The sequence below is a fragment of the Pseudophryne corroboree genome, chromosome 3, assembly GCF_028390025.1.
Source record: "Pseudophryne corroboree isolate aPseCor3 chromosome 3, aPseCor3.hap2, whole genome shotgun sequence".
NCBI lineage: Eukaryota > Metazoa > Chordata > Amphibia > Anura > Myobatrachidae > Pseudophryne > Pseudophryne corroboree.
This window is the reverse complement of record NC_086446.1, coordinates 517,351,494-517,371,327: the sequence shown is the minus strand read 5'-3', so window position 1 is coordinate 517,371,327 and position 19,834 is coordinate 517,351,494. Positions and strand designations below refer to the sequence as shown.

At 46.9% G+C, this 19,834-nt stretch overlaps 1 protein-coding gene across 1 annotated transcript in view; it reads right to left on the bottom strand.

Annotated features, from left to right (window-relative positions):
- ENDOV (endonuclease V) overlaps positions 1-19,834 on the bottom strand; it is a 283,144-nt gene that overhangs the window by 123,473 nt on the left and 139,837 nt on the right. The window contains exons 6-7 of the mRNA XM_063963217.1: positions 19,130-19,198; positions 11,666-11,794 (exon numbers count right to left, since the gene is read on the bottom strand). Of these exons, the coding sequence (XP_063819287.1) occupies positions 11,666-11,794; positions 19,130-19,198 (198 nt within the window). The remainder of the gene's footprint in view (positions 1-11,665; positions 11,795-19,129; positions 19,199-19,834) is intronic.

Here is a 19,834-nt window from a genome sequence, read left to right as displayed (position 1 = left end):
AATGCTAACATATACTAGTTCTAATTAACAAAGGCTTCAGCTGAAGCCAATTGGACATCTAATCAAAGGGCTTATATTACCCTGTGTTAAGTAAACACCAGTCCATGTATGCTAATAAACTCCACTCCACTGACCAACATCTATACAAGAGATAATATCAGCTATAAGCAAGTACTATTATTATACAAGTACAATTACATACACTGCTAAATTATACATTGGTGTGAATAGAGATCAAGAGTTATAGTTTGTAGGAATCATTAAGCAGAAATCACATACATTTAAAATACAGCTGAAGATGTTTGTGGGTTAATGCAGAGGTGTATAACAATAGATATAACAGTACACAGTAAGAACTGAATGTATATCACAGGGTAATTGTACTAGGAAACCCTGACTAACTGCACTCTTTCTTAACTAACACTGACTAAAAAAGGCAGGTAGAATACTTAAGTGTCTTGTAAAGTCACAGCACTGACAACCAGGCGGCTTTACATAGGAGGATTTGCCCAAGCATTCCCAGGAACAGTGAGCCGAGGGATAATGGCGCCGCAGACACTGCCAGGGAGTGAGGGAGAGACAGATATGCAGCTCCAGGGCGGGAACATTTGCAGAAAGTGGCACCCTGGGGCTGGGGGAGGGGCTTCAGGTCCAAGCTCTATCCCCCTGCTGGCAAAACCACCGGGTACTGCGTGCTCTAATAAAAGTTTTTTAGAGAAAACCTGACCTGTCCCATGCCCTGGTGATCTAGTGGGATAGCCTGTACTGCCACAGTGTCCACCGCCAGCGCGCGCGGCCCGCCTCCCACCGACCGCGCCGGATCGCGATAAAGACAGGGTCCCGCAAGCGGGACCCACTTACCACCTCCCGAAGTGCGGCCACGTGATCCCGGAGAGCCCCCGTCGTGTGTGCCTGACAAGAGGAAAACCGGAGCCTCCTGCTGTAGTTACCCGGCAACCAGGGCTCGGGAGTGTACAGCGCCACTGGGGAGAGCCAGAGCTGCAGCCGTGAATGTCCACTGACATGTAACACTGCTGCTGCCCTTGAAGTCTTCACTTTTTTCCTCTTCTTAGGGCTGCCTGGAGCAGCCCCTCTGTTAAGTGCCTGCTACTGCAGCACCAACTACAAAACTGAAATCCTGTGCAGGGAGGCGGGGTGATATAGGAGGCAGCGCTATGCATTCTGGGAAGAAGGTCAAAGCTTTTAGCCTGTTGGTGCCTCGGATCAAGATCCTACTCTACACCCCATTGTCCATTCCTTGTGGAGCCCAGTGTACCCCGCAGCAGAAATATTCTTTTTTTAAAAATCGATTAAATAATACTTGTGGCTCCTAAATAGACAAACCAAGTAGATAATCCCTTCAAAAATAAATAGATATGCTATTAGCAATCAAAAAAGCACCAAAAAATACATGTTTTTACAAATTTTTATTAGATCACGACAGAAAAATGAGGTGGAATGAAATTGACGAAATGACTGTCGAAAAGCACTGTTGTCGAATCGACATTCTTCAATTGAATATACTTTTGTCGAAAAGTCGCATTTTTAACATTGCAGACATGTCGAATCGCAAAAAGTCGAATTGCAAAAAGTCGAAAATTAAACGGCAGGTTTTTTGTCGAAAAGTACGGTGTTGAATTGTCGAATCAAATTCGACAGGTTTTTTGTGTCGAAAATGACCCGTTTTTCGACAATTTCGGCAATTCGACTGCAATTGAATATACCCCTAAATCTCTCTGCAAATTGTAAAATCTGCCCCATCTTCAGTGCAATATTGTTTTGCAAGGTGCAAAGTTACTTGCTCTTTTTGTTTTACTATCAACTTAGAAAAAAAAAACCATAATGTGGATTTGGTCTTGGGCCTGACTCAGAGATTTACATAATTACACAAGTCTTATCTGTGCAGGAGCAGCACTGCGCATTTACATATGTGTCTACAGCATTTTGCTAGCGTTTGGTGGCATCAATGGGGTTGGGTTGTAGAAAACAGGCGTGCGCCGGCCCCATTTACTGGTCATGCCAAAGCCTGGTCCTTGGGCACAGTTTTGCTGACCCCCAGCATCGTGATTTTGTCAGATAGCCTGCATAGCCCTCAGGTTACTCAGATGTCTGTTCACTTCAGATGCAGCAGCAGATCACAGAAGCCAGCAGTGTGTTTTTACTCCTGTGGCTTTTGCATAATTTTGCACAGCCGCTGCACCATTAGCATCCACCTGTGAATTAGGTCCATTGTTTGACAGCACACCATTAGATGTGGCCATACCTGTCAACTAGGACTGCATGTGTATGTGACCAACATATATCTACTTATTTGGTGCTTGAACCCAGCAGTCTCATCTACTTGAGTATAGACAGCTTAAAATGGTCTGTCAAGCCTCTTAGGGGTTGCCATTTAGGGGCTGATTCTGAGTCGGGCAGATCTCTTTGCACATTCTTGCATACAGCACATGTGCAGATGCAAATTTACACATTTATGTGCATCTCTGTCCTATTCTGAGTTGGACGGATCTTTGCTCAACCAGTCTTTCTGTGAAAATAGGATTTTAATACCTAACGGTAAAACCTTTTCTCTTAGTCCGTAGAGGATGCTGGGGATGCTTCAAGAACCATGGGGTATAGACGGGATCCGCAGGAGACATGGCCACTTTAAGACTTTAAAAGGGGTGTGAACTGGATCCTCCCTCTATGCCCCTCCTCCAGACTCCAGTTATGAGAACTGTGCCCAGGGAGATGGACATTTCGAGGAAAAGGATTTATTTAATATTTTAAACTAAGGTGAGATACATACCAGCTCACACCTCAAACACGCCGTACAACATGGCATTCAACAAGAACGCATGCAACGGCATGACCAACATCAGCCACAGACTGACTGTACTTAACTCAACATGAGTGCAACCAAGACCAAACTGCAGATACAGCCCGCACTGGGACGGGCGCCCAGCATCCTCTATGGACTAAGAGAAAAGGATTTACCGTAGGTATTAAAATCCTATTTTCTCATACGTCCTAGAGGATGCTGGGGATGCTTCAAAGACCATGGGGTTTATACCAAAGCTCTAGAACGGGAGGGACAGTGCGGATGAATCTGCAGCACCGACTGACCAAACAAGAGGTCCTCCTCAGCCAGGGTATCAAACTTGTAAAACTTCGCAAAGGTGTTTGAACCTGACTAAATAGCAGCTCGGCAAAGCTGTACTGCCGAGACCCCTCGGGCAGCCCCCAGGAAGAGCCCACCTTTCTGGTAGAATGGGCTTTCAACGATTTCGGTAACGACAATCCTGCCGTAGAATGAGCCTGCTGAATCGTATTACAGATTCAGCGCGCAATAGTCTGCTTGGAAGCAGGAGCCCCAATCTTGTTGGGAGCCCACAGGACAAACAGAACCTCTGTTTTCCTAATCTGCGCCGTTCTGGCGACATAGATTTTCAAAGCTCTAACCACATCGAGAGACCACTGGCACCACAATAGGCTGGTTTACGTGAAATGATGAAACCACTTTTGGCAGAAATTGCTGACGAGTTCTCAACTCCGCTCTATCAGCATGGAAGATTAAATAGGGGCTTTTGTGAGACAAAGCCGCCAACTCAGATACCCGCCTTGCAGATGCCAAGGCCAACAACATGACTACTTTCCAAGTAAGGAATTTTAACTCAACCTTACGTAAAAGGTTCAAACCACTGAGATTGCAGGAACTGCAATACCACATTAAGATCCCACGGTGCCACAGGGGGCACAAATGGAGGTTGGATGTGCAGCACGCCTTTCACGAAGGTCTGAACTTCTGGAAGGGAGGACAATTCTGTCTGAAAGAAGATTGATAAGGCCGAAATTTGTACTTTAATGGAGCCTAACTTTAGGCCCGCATCCACACATGCTTGCAAAAAATGGAGCAGACGCCCCAGCTGAAAATCCTCCGTAGGTGCCTTATTGGATTCACACCAAAACACATATTTCCTCCAAATACGGTGGTAATGCTTCGCCGTTACTTCTTTTCTAGCCTGAAGAAGTGTGGCAATGACTTCACTGGGAATACCCTTTCGGGCTAGGATTTGGCGTTCAGCCGCCATGCCGTCAAACGCAGCCGCGGTAAGTCTTGATACACGCACGGTCCTTGTTGTAACAGGTCCTCCTAAAGTTGAAGAGGCCAGGGATCTTCTATGAGCAACTCCTGAAGATCTGGATACCAGGCCCTCTTTGGCCAGTCTGGAACAATGAGTATCGCCTGAACCCTTGTTATTCTTATAATCTTTATCACCTTTGGAATGAGTGGAAGTGGAGGGAACGCATAGACCGATGGAAACACCCACGGTGTCACTAGGGCGTCCACCGCTATTGCTTGAGGGTCCCTCGACCTGGAACAATATCTCTGAAGAAGTTTCTTGTTGAGGCGAGGCGCCATCATGTCTATTTGAGGAATTCCCCAATGACTTGTCACTTCTGCAAAGACCTCTTGATGAAGGCCCCACTCTCCTAGATGGAGATCGTGTCTGCTGAGGAAGTCTGCTTCCCAGTTGTCCACTCCTGGAATGAAGACTGCTGACAGAGCGCTTGCATGTCTCTCCGCCCAGCGAAGAACTTTCGTGGCCTCGGCCATCGCCGCTCTGCTCTTTGTTCCGCCCTGGCGGTTTATGTACGCCACTGCTGTTATGTTGCGCTTGCAGAATGCCGTTGTAAATGGCCCTTAATTCCAGAATGTTTATGTGCAGACAAGCTTACTGGCTTGACCATTTTCCCTGAAAATATCTCCCCTGTATGACTGCTCCCCAGCCTCGGAGACTTGCATCTGTGGTCACCAGGATCCAATCCTGAATCCCGAACCTGCGTCCCTCCAGAAGGTGAGAACTGTGCAGCCACCACAGAAGGGAGATCCTGGTCCTGGAAGATAGGATTATTTTCCGGTGCATGTCCAGGTGAGACCCGGACCACTTGTCCAACAGGTCTCACTGAAACACCCTGGCATGGAACCTGCCATACTGAATGGCCTCGTAGGCCGCCACCATCTTCCCCAGCAACCGAGTGCATTTAAGAATCGACACTCTTGCCGGTTTCAGAATCTGTTTTACCATGTTCTGTATTTCCAGAGCCTTTTCCACTGGAAGAAAAACTCTCTGTAATTCTGTATCCAGAATCATACCCAGGAACGACAGCAGTGTCGTCGGAACAACTGTGATTTTGGCAAGTTTAGGAGCCAACCATGCAGAGTCGTCAGTGAGAGCGCAACGTTTTTCAGCAATTGCTCCTTGGATCTCGCCTTTATGAGGAGATCGTCCAAGTACGGGATAATTGTGATTCCTTGCTTGCGCAGGAGTACCATCATTTCTGCCATAACCTTGGTGAAAATCCTCGGAGCTGTGGACAGACCAAACGGCAACGTCTGAAATTGGTAATGACAATCCTGAACAGCAAACCTCAGGTATGCCTGATGTGGAGGATATATGGGAACGTGTAAGTAGGCATCCTTTATGTCAACCGACACCATAAAATCCCCCTCCTCCAGACTGGAGATCACTGCTCGGAGAGATTCCATCTTGAATTTTAATTTATTTAGAAAGAAGTTGAGGGATTTTAGGTTCAGAATCGGTCTGACTGAGCCACCCGGCTCCGAGACCACGAACAGACTCGAATAAAAGCCCTCCCCTTGTTGTGACGGGGGTACCGTGACAATGACTTGTTTTTGACACAGCTTTAGTATTGCAGCACATACTACCTCCCTTTCTGAAAGAGAAGCTGGCAAGGCCAATTTGAAAAATCGGTTACTATTTCTAATATCCAAGGATCCAGGTCCGAGTGAACCCAGACCTGACTGAAGAGTTTGAGACGTGCCCCCACCGGTGTGGACTCCCGCAGAGGAGCCCCAGTGTCAAACGGTGGATTTGGTAGAAGCCGGAGAGGACTTCTGCTCTTGGGAACTTGCCACAGCCTATGACCTTTTTCCCTTTCCTCTTCCTCTCGCAGCAAGGAAGGAGGACCCTCGTCCTTTTTTGTATTTATTGGGCCGAAAGGACTGCATCTGATGGTGGGGCGTTTTCTTTTGTTGTGCAGGAACATAAGGTAGAAATGATGACTTACCCGCGGTAGCCGTAGATACCAGGTCAGTGAGGCCGTCACCAAACAAGACACTACCGTTAAACGGTAGAGACTCCATAGTCTTCTTAGAGTCGGCATCAACATTCCATTGATGAATCCACAATGCCCTCCTAGCCGAGACTGCCATGGCATTGGCCCTTGATCCCAAAAGGCCAATATCCCTTACAGCTTCTTTTAAATATGCTGCAGCGTCACTGATATGAACCAGAGTCAAAAGCACGCTATCCCTTTCCAGGGTATCTATCTCAGATGACAAGTTATCTGCCCACTTTTCAATAGCGCTACTCACCCACGCCGAAGCATGGGTGGGGCTGTGATTGGGGATCTCTCTCAGTGAATGTTGTGCAAGAATGTATGCGCACCTGGAGCAACCGTCCCAGTGTGATTACATCTGCACGAGGTGTGTGCGAACGGTTGCCCTGGAAGCCCAGGTAACTGATCTAGAGCAAACCGTTACGCGGCTGAGGGAGATACACAATCTTGAGCAAGGCTAAGAAAGAACGGTGGTGGAGTTGCGGGAGGGGTCACTGGTAGATGAGGATGACCAGGCAGCTAGTTGGGTCACAGTTAGAAGGAAGAAAAAGAGGAAGAGGCTCGACATCTCTAAACTATCAAACCCCAACAAATTTGCCCGATTGGACGAGGATTCGGTGGATGATAGTGAGGAAATGACGGTGCCGGAGGAGACTGTTCCCTCTAGCAACCAGAGGAGCGGTCCCTCTGGCGCAGGTGGGATGAAAGATAGTAAGGTAACAAGTCAGATTGTGGTGGTAGGGGATTCCAAATCAGGAAGACAGATAGGGCAATCTGCTACCGGGACTGTGATCGCCGTACAGTCTGTTGTCTCCCGGGTGCGGCACATTGCGTACCGGGTAGATAGATTCTTGGGAGGGGCAGGGAAGGTCCCGGCGGTCTTGGTGCATGTTGGCACCAACGACAAAATTAGTGGAAGGTGGGATGTCCTTAAGAAAGACTATAGGGACTTAGGCAAGAAACTTAAGGAAAGGACATCTAAGGTAATATTCTCAGAAATATTACCTGTGTCATGCGCTAGTCCAGGGAGGTAGAGGGAGATTAGAGAGCTAAATGTGTGGTTTAGGGATTGGTGCAGGAAAGAGGGGTTTGTGTTCCTAGAACACTGGGCGGACTTCTCAGTCAGGCGCAATCTTTTTTGTCGTGATGGACTGCACCTGAATGAGGAGGGGGCAGCGGTGCTGGGGGGGGGGGGAAGGATGGTTAGAAGGTTGGAGATTTTAAACTAGGAGCCTGGGGGGGGAGAGTTTAGCGAGAAACTACGGGTCATGCAGTGAGAATAGAGGGGATGGTGGTAGTCAACGAAATGGGGGAGGAATAAGGGGGAGGGAAAGAGCAGCCGGTAAGGGTATTAACATGGGTACCAAAAAGGTTTTATCAAAACCGTAACTAATAACTATTACGGGTCATCGATGCTGCATAAAGTGAATGATGTCCCTAGCACAACGGGAAATACTTATCTTAATTGTATGTATGTAAACGCTAGAAGCCTTAGAGGTAAAAAGGGCGAACTAGAAATACTTGCAGCAAGCAAAACAGTATGATATTATAGGCATTACTGAAACTTGGTGGGACGAATCTCATGATTGGACAGTCAATCTAGAGGGTTATACGCTGTTCAGGAGAGCCAGATTAAATAAACGGGGTGGAGGGGAATGTCTTTACGTAAAGCCGTTTTTAAAACCTGATATACGGGAAGATATTCAGGAGGAGACTGTAGACACTGTTGAGATGTTATGGGTAGAAATTGCAAGCGGGAGTAAAGGAATTAAAAAGTTAGTATTGGGTTTATGCTATAGGCCGTCTGGTATTAATGTGTCTGATGAGGAATTGTTACTGAAGCAAATTGAAAAAGAGCAACAGGAGTAGGTGACATAGTAGTGATGGGAGATTTTAACTACCCAGAGATAAACTGGATAAACGATTCATGTGATACTGCTAGGGGTAACATGTTTTTAAACACACTAAATGATAACTACTTAGTTCAACTAATCAAGGAACCTACTAGGTACAATGCAATCTTAGACCTGGTATTAACAAACAATGGGGAATTGGTATCAAATATTATAGTAGGGGAGCCCATAGGAAACAGCGACCACAATATGGTCACATTCAATATCAGTTTTTATCAGTCCTATACTGGCTCAACTAGGACTCTGAACTTTAGACATACTGTTGACATGATAAGGGGAGCTTTAAGAGATATTGAATGGGAAATTTTGTTTCAGGGAAAAAATATTACAGAGAAATGGGATGTATTAGAATCACTGCTAGTCAAAAATACTCTCAAATTTATTCCCATGAGCAGCAAAAAAAGAAATAAAAATCCCAAACCAATGTGGTTTAACAAAAAGATAAAGGAATTTATGGGTAAGAAAAGGTGAGCATTCAAAAAATACAAATCTGACGGGAATGAGGAGTCATTTCAGCACTATAAAGGACTGTAACAAATTTGCAAAAAAGAAATAAGAGCGGCTAAAGTAGAAACTGAAAAACTAGTAGCAAAGGAAAGCAAAGCTAATCCCCAAAAAATCTTTAAATACATCAACAGCAAGAGATTAAAGAAGGAGAGTATAGGCCCTTTAAAAGACAAGTTGGGAGTCTTAGTCAAAAATGATAAGGACATAGCGGACACACTAAATGAGTTTTCTTCAACGGTATTTACAAGAGAGGACCAAATTCAGGGACTAACACACAATCTCAATAATGATAATGGCCCTCATTCCGAGTTGTTCGCTCGCAAGCTGCTTTTAGCAGCATTGCACACGCTAAGCCGCCGCCTACTGGGAGTGAATCTTAGCTTAGCAAAATTGCGAACGAAAGATTCTCTAAACTGCGATTAGAAATTTATTTGCAGTTTCTGAGTAGCTCGAGACTTACTCTGCCACTGCGATCAGTTCAGTCAGTTTCGTTCCTGGTTTGACGTCACAAACACACCCAGCGTTCGCCCAGACACTCCCCCGTTTCTCCAGCCACTCCCGCGTTTTTCCCAGAAACGGCAGGTTTTTTCACACACTCCCATAAAACGTCCAGTTTCCGCCCAGAAACACCCACTTCCTGTAAATCACATTACGATCACCAGAACGAAGAAAAAACCTTGTAGTGCCGTGAGTAAAATACCAAACTTCTTAGCAAATTTACTTGGCGCAGTCGCAGTGCGAACATTGCGCATGCGCAATTAGCGGAAAATCGCTGCGATGCGAAGAAAATTACCGAGCGAACAACTCTGAATGAGGGCCAATGTCCCACTGATAAGTGCTTATTTAAGTGAGGAGGTAGTCTGTGACTGATTGAAAAAAGTCACCGGGTCCCGATGGAATTCACCCAAGGGTTCTAATGGAGCTTCACTCTGAACTTGCAAGACTGCTATTTTTGTTCTTTAAAGATTCAGTTATATCAGGTATGGTTCCCAAAGACTGGCGTATAGCGGAATTAGTTCCAATATTCAAAAAGGGGAGTAAAGCTAAACCGGGTAATTATAGACCAGTCAGTCTTACATCTATAGTGGGGAAAGCATTGGAAGGTATTCTAAGGGATAGTGTTCAGAAGTTCCTTGAAGTCAATAAGGTCATTAAAAGGAATTAACAAGGATTTGTGAAGGACAGATCACGTCAAACCAACTTACTTGGCTTTTATGAAATAGTAAGTGCGAACCTTGATCAGGGTAAGGAGGTGGATGTAATCTTTTTAGACTTTGCAAAAGCTTTCAACACTGTACCACACATGCGACTTATCTATAAGCTACAAGAAATAGGGCTAGGGAACACAATATGCACTTGGGTCAAAAATTGGTTAGTTAATAGGGAACAGCGCGTTGTGGTTAATGGATCATTTTCAAATTGGATTGAAGTGCTAAGTGGTGTTCCACAAGGGTCTGTACTAGGACCACTTTTGTTCAACATTTTCATTAACGGCCTAACAGAAGGTCTAGAGAGTATGGTGTAAATTTTTGCAGACGATACCAAATTGTGTAAAAGTTATAAATACGGAGGGGGATGCTGAGTCTCTTCAGAATGACTTAGTTAAATTAGAAGCATGGGCAGCCAAATGGAGAATGCGCTTCAACACAGACAAGTGTAAGGTAATGCACTGTGGTAGCAAGAACAAAAATTACACCTACATACTAAATGAGGTAACATTAGGGGATTCTGTACTGGAAAAGGACTTAGGGGGTAATTCTGAGTTGATCGCAGCAGCAAGTTTTTTAGCAATTGGGCAAAACCATGTGTACTGCAGGGGGGGCAGATATAACATGTGCAGAGAGACTTAGATTTGGGTGGGTTATTTTGTTTCTGTGCAGGGTAAATACTGGCTGCTTTATTTTTACACTGCAATTTAGATTTCAATTTGAACACACCCCACCCAAATCTAACTAACTATCTCTGCACATATTATATCTGCCCCCCCTGCAGTGCACATGGTTTTGCCCAACTGCTAAAAAAATTCCTGCTGCGATCAACTTGGAATTACCCCCTTAGTTTGCTATCTATGTGAACACCTAAGCAGCAGTACCCAAAGTAGGATTGCAGTAAAGAAGGCTATCAAGATATTAGCATGCATAAAGTATGGAATTGATGCAAGGGATGAGAGTGTTATACTCCCATTATATAAATCACTAGTGAGGCCACATCTTGAATACTGTGTGCAATTTTGGGCACCATACTACATAAAGGATATTCTGGAGCTAGAAAAGGTTCAGAGGCGGGCGACCAAACTAATTAAGGACGTGGAGTCGCTGGAGTCTAAGAGGGGACATGATCAACATCTACAAATATATAAGGGGACAATACACAGAGCTTGCACAGGACCTGTTTTTGGTAAGTTAAGCACAGAGGACACGTGGACACTCGATTAGGTTAGAGGAGAGGAGATTCTGCACAATACAGTGTAAAGGTTTTTTCACGGTAAGGACAATACGTGTTTGGAATTCCCTGCCTGAGGGAGTTGTAATGTCAGACTCAGTCAACACCTTTAAGAACGGGTTAGATAAATTCCTAATGGATAAGGATATCCAGGGTTATGGTGCGTAGTCGCGCACTATAGTTACTATGAAAAGGGAATAAAACACAACGGCTGACATCAGCATCAGACAAAATTTAGACCAAAATAATTCTGCATAGGAGACCACAAATAGGTTGAACTTGATGGACAAATTGTCTTTTTTCAACCTTAGATACTATGTTACTTCTGCATGAAATCCTCACTGTGAGCGAGATCGCAGCGGCACCTTGAGGCAAGCGCATTGTGATAGCGGCACATGAGCAGCCGATTATTGCTCCGTTGCGTGAACATCGGCTATGTACAAACATGTATTAGGCCCTATATTTGTATATGCATTCTTCTGTAACATGCTGCAGACTCTTTGTGGCACCTATGAGAAAAGGTTAATAATCATAATACTAAGAATTGGAAGCCTTCCATCAGAAGCTTAACGGAACTTATGGATAAGTGACTTTAAAAGTAAGCTATTCATGTCCTTTACTCACTAAATGATACAAAACATAAGTTTCCCTTTAAATATGAATCCCTGTACATGTCTTACCTGTCTAATTGGTTCAGGCACACGGTATTTGCAGCAAGTGTGGACCAAGTGCACAGCCGTCTCCAGGCTTATTTTGAAGCCAACGGAGATATAGATGGGTTTGGAGCTTTTGCTACAGCTCTTCAAAGCCTGGGGAAACATGATGTGACAAGGGATGAATGTTAGAAAGAATGTTACCCCAGCAACACACCGCCACATCTGATTGCTCTATATGGTCTCACCTTTGATTAAGTCATTAGACCTTACCATATAATGACTGTACATGTAGTAATTTAAACCAGAAACATGGGGGGTCATTCAGAGTTGATCGCTCACTAGCAGTTTTTAGCAGTCGTGCAAACGCTAAGCCGCCGCCCTATGGGCGTGTATTTTAGCTTAGCAGAAGTGCAAACGAAAGGATCGCAGAGCGGCTACAAAAAAAAAAAATTGTGCAGTTTTAGAGTAGCTCCAGACCTACTCAGTGCTTGCGATCACTTCAGGCCATTCAGTTCCGGATTTGACGTAACAAACACGCCCTGCGTTCGGCCAGCCACGCCTGTGTTTTTCCTGGCACGCCTGCGTTTTTTCGATCACTCCCTGAAAACGGTCAGTTGACACCCAGAAACGCCCCTTTCCTGTCACTCACTCTGCGGCTGCCATTGCGACTGAAAAGCTTTGCTAGACTTTGTGCAAAAATACATCGGGCATTTTTAAAGTATGTCGCGCGTGCGCACTGCGCCGCATACGCAGAAGTGCCAGGTTTTTATTTAATCGCAGTGCAGCGAACATTTTCAGCTAGCGATCAACTCGGAATGACCCCCATGGTGAAAAAAATAAGATTTTACTCACCGGTAAATCTATTTCTCGTAGTCCGTAGTGGATGCTGGGGACTCCGTAAGGACCATGGGGAATAGACGGGCTCCGCAGGAGACTGGGCACTCTATAAGAAATATTTGGTACTATCTGGTGTGCACTGGCTCCTCCCTCTATGCCCCTCCTCCAGACCTCAGTTAGGATACTGTGCCAGGAAGAGCTGACACAATAAGGAAGGATTTTGAATCCCGGGTAAGACTCATACCAGCCACACCAATCACACCGTATAACTCGTGATACTATACCCAGTTAACAGTATGAAATATAACAGAGCCTCTCAACAGATGGCTCAACAATAACCCTTTAGTTAGGCAATAACTATATACAAGTATTGCAGACAACCCGCACTTGGGATGGGCGCCCAGCATCCACTACGGACTACGAGAAATAGATTTACCGGTGAGTAAAATCTTATTTTCTCTGACGTCCTAGTGGATGCTGGGGACTCCGTAAGGACCATGGGGATTATACCAAAGCTCCCAAACGGGCGGGAGAGTGCGGATGACTCTGCAGCACCGAATGAGAGAACTCAAGGTCCTCCTCAGCCAGGGTATCAAATTTGTAGAATTTAGCAAACGTGTTTGCCCCTGACCAAGTTGCAGCTCGGCAAAGTTGTAAAGCCGAGACGCCTCGGGCAGCCGCCCAAGATGAGCCCACTTTCCTCGTGGAATGGGCTTTCACTGATTTAGGATGCGGCAATCCAGCCGCAGAATGCGCCAGCTGAATTGTGCTACAAATCCAGCGAGCCATAGTCTGCTTAGAAGCAGGAGCACCTATCTTGTTGGGTGCATACAGGACAAAAAGCGAGTCAGTCTTCCTGACTCCAGCAGTCCTGGAAACATAAAGTTTCAAGGCCCTGACTACATCCAGTAACTTGGAATCCTCCAAGTCCCTAGTAGCCGCAGGCACCACAATAGGTTGGTTCAAGTGAAAAGCAGATACCACCTTAGGGAGAAACTGGGGACGAGTCCTCAATTCTGCCCTATCCATATGGAAAATCAGATAAGGGCTTTTACAAGACAAAGCCGCCAATTCTGACACACGCCTGGCCGAAGCCAAGGCCAATAACATGACCACTTTCCACGTGAGATATTTCAGATCCACAGTTTTAAGTGGTTCAAACCAATGTGATTTTAGGAAACTCAACACCACATTGAGATCCCAAGGTGCCACGGGAGGCACAAAAGGGGGCTGAATATGAAGCACTCCCTTTACAAAAGTCTGAACTTCAGGCAGTGAAGCCAGTTCTTTCTGGAAGAAAATCGACAGAGCCGAAATCTGGACCTTAATGGAGCCCAATTTTAGGCCCATAGTCACTCCCGACTGTAGGAAGTGCAGAAACCGACCCAGCTGAAATGCCTCTGTTGGGGCCTTCCTGGCCTCACACCACGCAACATATTTTCGCCAAATATGGTGATAATGGTTCGCGGTTACTTCTTTCCTGGCTTTTATCAGCGTAGGAATGACTTCCTCCAGAATGCCCTTTTCCTTTAGGATCCGGAATTCAACCGCCATGCCGTCAAACGCAGCCGCGGTAAGTCTTGGAACAGACAGGGCCCCTGCTGTAGCAGATCCTGTCTGAGCGGTAGAGGCCATGGGTCCTCTGATATCATTTCTTGAAGTTCTGGGTACCAAGCCCTTCTTGGCCAATCCGGAACCACGAGTATCGTTCTTACTCCTCGCCTTCTTATTATTCTCAGTACCTTTGGTATGAGAGGCAGAGGAGGGAACACATAAACCGACTGGTACACCCACGGTGTCACTAGAGCGTCCACAGCTATCGCCTGAGGGTCCCTTGACCTGGCGCAATATCTCTTTAGCTTTTTGTTGAGGCGGGACGCCATCATGTCCACCTGTGGCCTTTCCCAACGGTTTACCAACAGTAGGAAGACTTCTGGATGAAGTCCCCACTCTCCCGGGTGTAGGTCGTGTCTGCTGAGGAAGTCTGCTTCCCAGTTGTCCACTCCCGGAATGAACACTGCTGACAGTGCTAAGACGTGATTTTCCGCCCATCGGAGAATCCTTGTGGCTTCTGCCATCGCCATCCTGCTTCTTGTGCCGCCCTGTCGGTTCACATGGGCGATTGCCGTGATGTTGTCTGACTGGATCAGTACCGGCTGGTTTTGAAGCAGGGGTTTTGCCTGACTTAGGGCATTGTAAATGGCCCTCAGTTCCAGAATATTTATGTGTAGGGAAGTCTCCTGACTTGACCATAGTCCTTGGAAGTTTCTTCCCTGTGTGACTGCTCCCCAGCCTCGAAGGCTGGCATCCGTGGTCACCAGGACCCAGTCCTGTATGCCGAATCTGCGGCCCTCTAGAAGATGAGCACTCTGCAGCCACCACAGTAAAGACACCCTGGTCCTTGGAGACAGGATTATCAGTTGATGCATCTGAAGATGCGATCCCGACCACTTGTCCAAGAGGTCCCACTGGAAGGTCCTCGCATGGAACCTGCCGAATGGAATTGCTTCGTATGAAGCCACCATTTTTCCCAGGACTCGTGTGCAGTGATGCACCGATACCCGTTTCGGTTTTAGGAGGTCTCTGACTAGAGATGACAGCTCCTTGGCTTTCTCCTGCGGGAGAAACACTTTTTTCAGTTCTGTGTCCAAAATCATCCCCAGGAACAGTAAGCGAGTGGAAGGAACCAGTTGTGACTTTGGAATGTTTAGAATCCAGCCATGCTGTTGTAGCACTTCCCGAGATAGTGCTACTCCGACCAGTAACTGCTCCCTGGACCTCGCCTTTATAAGGAGATCGTTCAAGTACGGGATAATTAAAACTCCCTTTTTTCGAAGGAGTATCATCATTTCTGCCATTACTTTGGTAAACACCCTCGGTGCCGTGGACAGTCCAAACGGTAGTGTCTGGAATTGGTAATGGCAATCCTGTACCACAAATCTGAGGTACTCCTGGTGAGGAAGGTAAATGGGGACATGCAGGTAAGCATCCTTGATGTCCAGGGATACCATGTAATCCCCCTCGTCCAGGCTTGCAATAACCGCCCTGAGCGATTCCATCTTGAACTTGAATTTTGTTATGTAAGTGTTCAAGGATTTCAAATTTAAAATGGGTCTCACCGAACCGTCTGGTTTCGGTACCACAAACAGTGTGGAATAGTAGCCCCGGCCTTGTTGAAGTAGGGGTACCTTGACTATCACCTGCTGGGAATACAGCTTGTGAATGGCCTCTAGCACAGCCTCCCTGCCCGAGGGAGTCGTCGGTAAGGCCGATTTGAGGAAACGGCGGGGGGGAGGCACCTCGAATTCCAGCTTGTACCCCTGAGATACCACTGATCGCTGAAATTCTTGAGGCGGCCCCCCACCGTACCTGGCTCCGCCTGTGGAGCCCCACCGTCATGCGGCGGATTTGGAAGAAGCGGGGGAGGACTTTTGGTCCTGGGAACCTGCTGTGTGTTGCAGCTTTTTCCCCCTTCCTCTGCCTCTAGACAGAAAGGACCCGCCTTTTCCCCGCCTGTTTTTCTGGGGTCGAAAGGACTGTACTTGGTAATACGGTGCTTTCTTAGGCTGTGAGGGGACATGGGGCAAAAATGCAGACTTCCCAGCTGTTGCTGTGGAAACAAGGTCTGAGAGACCGTCCCCGAATAACTCCTCACCCTTATAAGGCAAAACTTCCATGTGCCTTTTAGAATCTGCATCTCCTGTCCACTGCCGAGTCCATAAGCCTCTCCTAGCAGAAATGGACAATGCACTTATTCTAGATGCCAGCCGGCAGATCTCCCTCTGTGCATCTCTCATGTATAAGACTGAGTCTTTTATATGCTCTATGGTTAGCAATATAGTGTCTCTGTCTAGGGTGTCAATATTTTCCGACAGGGAATCTGACCAAGCAGCAGCAGCACGGGTTCACTACGGCTGGCCGGCGGTCGGGCTCCCGGCGACCAGCATCCCGGCGCCGGGAGCCCGACCGCCGGCTTACCGACAGCTTGGCGAGCGCAAATGAGCCCCTTGCGGGCTCGCTGCGCTCACCACGCTACGGGCACAGTGGCGCGCTACGCGCGCCACACTATTTTATTCTCCCTCTATGGGGGTCGTGGACCCCCACGAGGGAAAATAAGTGTCGGTATGCCGGCTGTCGGGCTCCCGGCGCCGGTATACTGAGCGCCGGGAGCCCGACCGCCGGCAAACAGAAGACCACCCCAGCAGCACTGCACATCCAGGCTGAAGCAATAGCTGGTCTCAGTATAACACCAGTGTGTGTGTATATAGATTTTAGGATAGCCTCCTGCTTTCTATCAGCAGGTTCCTTTAGGGCGGCCGTATCCGGAGACGGTAGTGCCACCTTTTTAGACAAACGTGTGAGCGCTTTATCCACCCTAGGGGGAGTTTCCCAACGTGACCTATCCTCTGGCGAGAAAGGGAACGCCATTAGTAATTTTTTTGAAATCACCAATTTTTTATCGGGGAAAGCCCACGCTTCTTCACACACATCATTCAATTCCTCAGATGGGGGAAAAACTATTGGTAGTTTTTTCTCCCCAAACATAATACCCTTTTTTGAGGTACCTGGGTTTATATCAGAAAGGTGTAATACCTCTTTCATTGCCTCAATCATGCCACAAATGGCCCTAGTGGACATTAAATTTGACTCATCGTCGTCGACACTTGCATCAGTATCCGAGTCGACATCTGTGTCTGCCATCTGAGGTAGTGGTCGTTTCAGGGCCCCTGGCGGCCTTTGAATCGTCTGGGCAGGCACGAGCTGAGAAGCCGGCTGTCCCGCATTTGGCATGTCGTCAATTTTTTTTATGTAAGGAGTCGACACTTGCACGTAATTCCTTCCATAAGTCCATCCACTCAGGTGTCTGCCCCGCAGGGGGTGACAACACATTTATAGGCATCTGCTCCGCCTCCACATAAGTCTCCTCGTCAAACATGTCGACACAGCCGTACCGACACACCGCACACACACAGGGAATGCTCTTAAAGGAGACCGGACCCCACAAAAGCCCTTTGGGGAGACAGAGAGAGAGTATGCCAGCACACACCAGAGCGCTATAATAATGCAGGGACTAACTGAATTATGACCCTTTATAGCTGCTTATTGTATTAAACTGCGCCCAAATTTAGTGCCCCCATCTCTTTTTTACCCTTTCTGTAGTGTAGACTGCAGGGGAGAGTCAGGGAGCTTCCTTCCAGCGGAACTGTGAGGGAATAATGGCGCCAGTGTGCTGAGGGAAATGGCTCCGCCCTTTTTTCGGCTGACTTTTCTCCCGCTTTTTTCTGTATTCTGGCAGGGGTAATTACCACATATATAGCCTCTGGGGCCATATATTGTGGTTATTTTGCCAAGGTGATATTATTGCTGCTCAGGGCGCTCCCCCCCCAGCGCCCTGCACCCTCAGTGACCGGAGTGTGAAGTGTGTATGAGGAGCAATGGCGCACAGCTGCAGTGCTGTGCGCTACCTTGGTGAAGACCGAGGTCTTCTGCCGCCGATTTTCCGGACCATCTTCATGCTTCTGGCTCTGTAAGGGGGACGGCGGCGCGGCTCCGGGAACGAACACCAAGGACGGGTCCTGCGGTCGATCCCTCTGGAGCTAATGGTGTCCAGTAGCCTAAGAAGCCCAAGCTAGCTGCAAGCAGGTAGGTTCGCTTCTTCTCCCCTTAGTCCCTCGATGCAGTGAGCCTGTTGCCAGCAGGTCTCACTGTAAAATAAAAAACCTAATTTAAACTTTCTTTCTAGAAGCTCAGGAGAGCTCCTAGTGTGCAACCAGCTCGGGCCGGGCACAGAAATCTAACTGAGGTCTGGAGGAGGGGCATAGAGGGAGGAGCCAGTGCACACCAGATAGTACCAAATCTTTCTTATAGAGTGCCCAGTCTCCTGCGGAGCCCGTCTATTCCCCATGGTCCTTACGGAGTCCCCAGCATCCACTAGGACGTCAGAGAAAACTGCATAGATTCTGTAATTCAGTAGTTGGATGACAGAGGGACTTAGGCATTGCAGTCGGGAGCAAAGTACACATAGCACCGTGCAAGGAGCCTGATTCAGTGATATTTGCAAATTGTGTCAGCAGCTGTGTCTCTCGTATGCAGCTGTTGTGGGAAAATACCAGTGGGACCACCACTGCAAGACAATCGTGTCACATGCGCATTGCGACTTAAATGCATGTGCAGTGACAGAAACTTGTTCCATTGCATCCGACATCGACTATGGGGGGTAATCAATGAGCGGCCAAATCCAAAAGGATTTGGCCGTTCCCGACAATGCCAATCCGACTTTTATTAAAGTCGGATTGACACTGTCGAAAACGGGGCCAAAACCTGTCGGATTTGGCCACGGAATCTGACAAAACACGTGGATCCGCGGCTAATCTGCCGGTCCACGTGTTTTCCGACAAAGTCAGAAAAACAGAGGGAGGACTGAATAGGTCGGAACACCTTCCAACCTAAAAAAGTCATAAACGGCAGTCTTTCCGGCAAGATGGCAGTTTCCGACAAGCATTGAATACTCCCCATAGTGTCCATGGCCAATACACTAATGTCCCCAAAGATTTACCAACATGTCTGATTAAAATGCATACCTTCCTGATGGGGGAAAATGGAAGCTTGGGTAGGTCTAGTTATAGAAAAGCAAACTTCTAGTATACTTACTGCTCCTAAAATATTGCCTGAGTCTCCTTTTAGATGAAATAAGTCTCCTCCATTCTGTAGCTGCCTTGCCTGGAGAACCAATGTTATAGTGTCAGGAAAGACATTCATCTTCTACATAATTAAATATTATGTATAATGCACAATATAATAAGCATGTAGTAGTAGTAGTAGTAGTAGTAGTAGTAGTAGTAGTTAAATGAATATCTTAATAAAACATTCCAGATCATAACAAACAGAGTACATAAACAAATCATCAAAACAGGAAAACAGCAACTTACAGTTGACGACAATATAGGACAAGTACAGGGTAAATAAACATAGCTAAATCAGCAGATGACACTGGAGACTACTGGATTTGGTGCAGTTGAAGATTATTAAAGTAAGAAAAAGGATGAGCACATGAGGGAAGAGGGCCCTACACGTGAGAGCTTACATTCTAAAGGGGAGGGGTAGACAGACAGGAGTGATACAGACGGGGTACATAGAGAGCCTGGAAAAGAGGGCTAGGATGAGATTTGGCTGGGTTTGGTGAAGAAGTGGGTCTTGAGAGCCTGTTTGAGGTTGTTTAGAGAGGTTGAGAGTCTGAGGGGGAGAGATAAGGAATTCCTGAGAAATGGAGCAACACGTGAAAAATCTTGGAGGTAGGAGTGGGAGGAAGTAATCCGTAGGCAGGAGAGTCAGGGTGCATTAGCAGAGCGAAGAGGA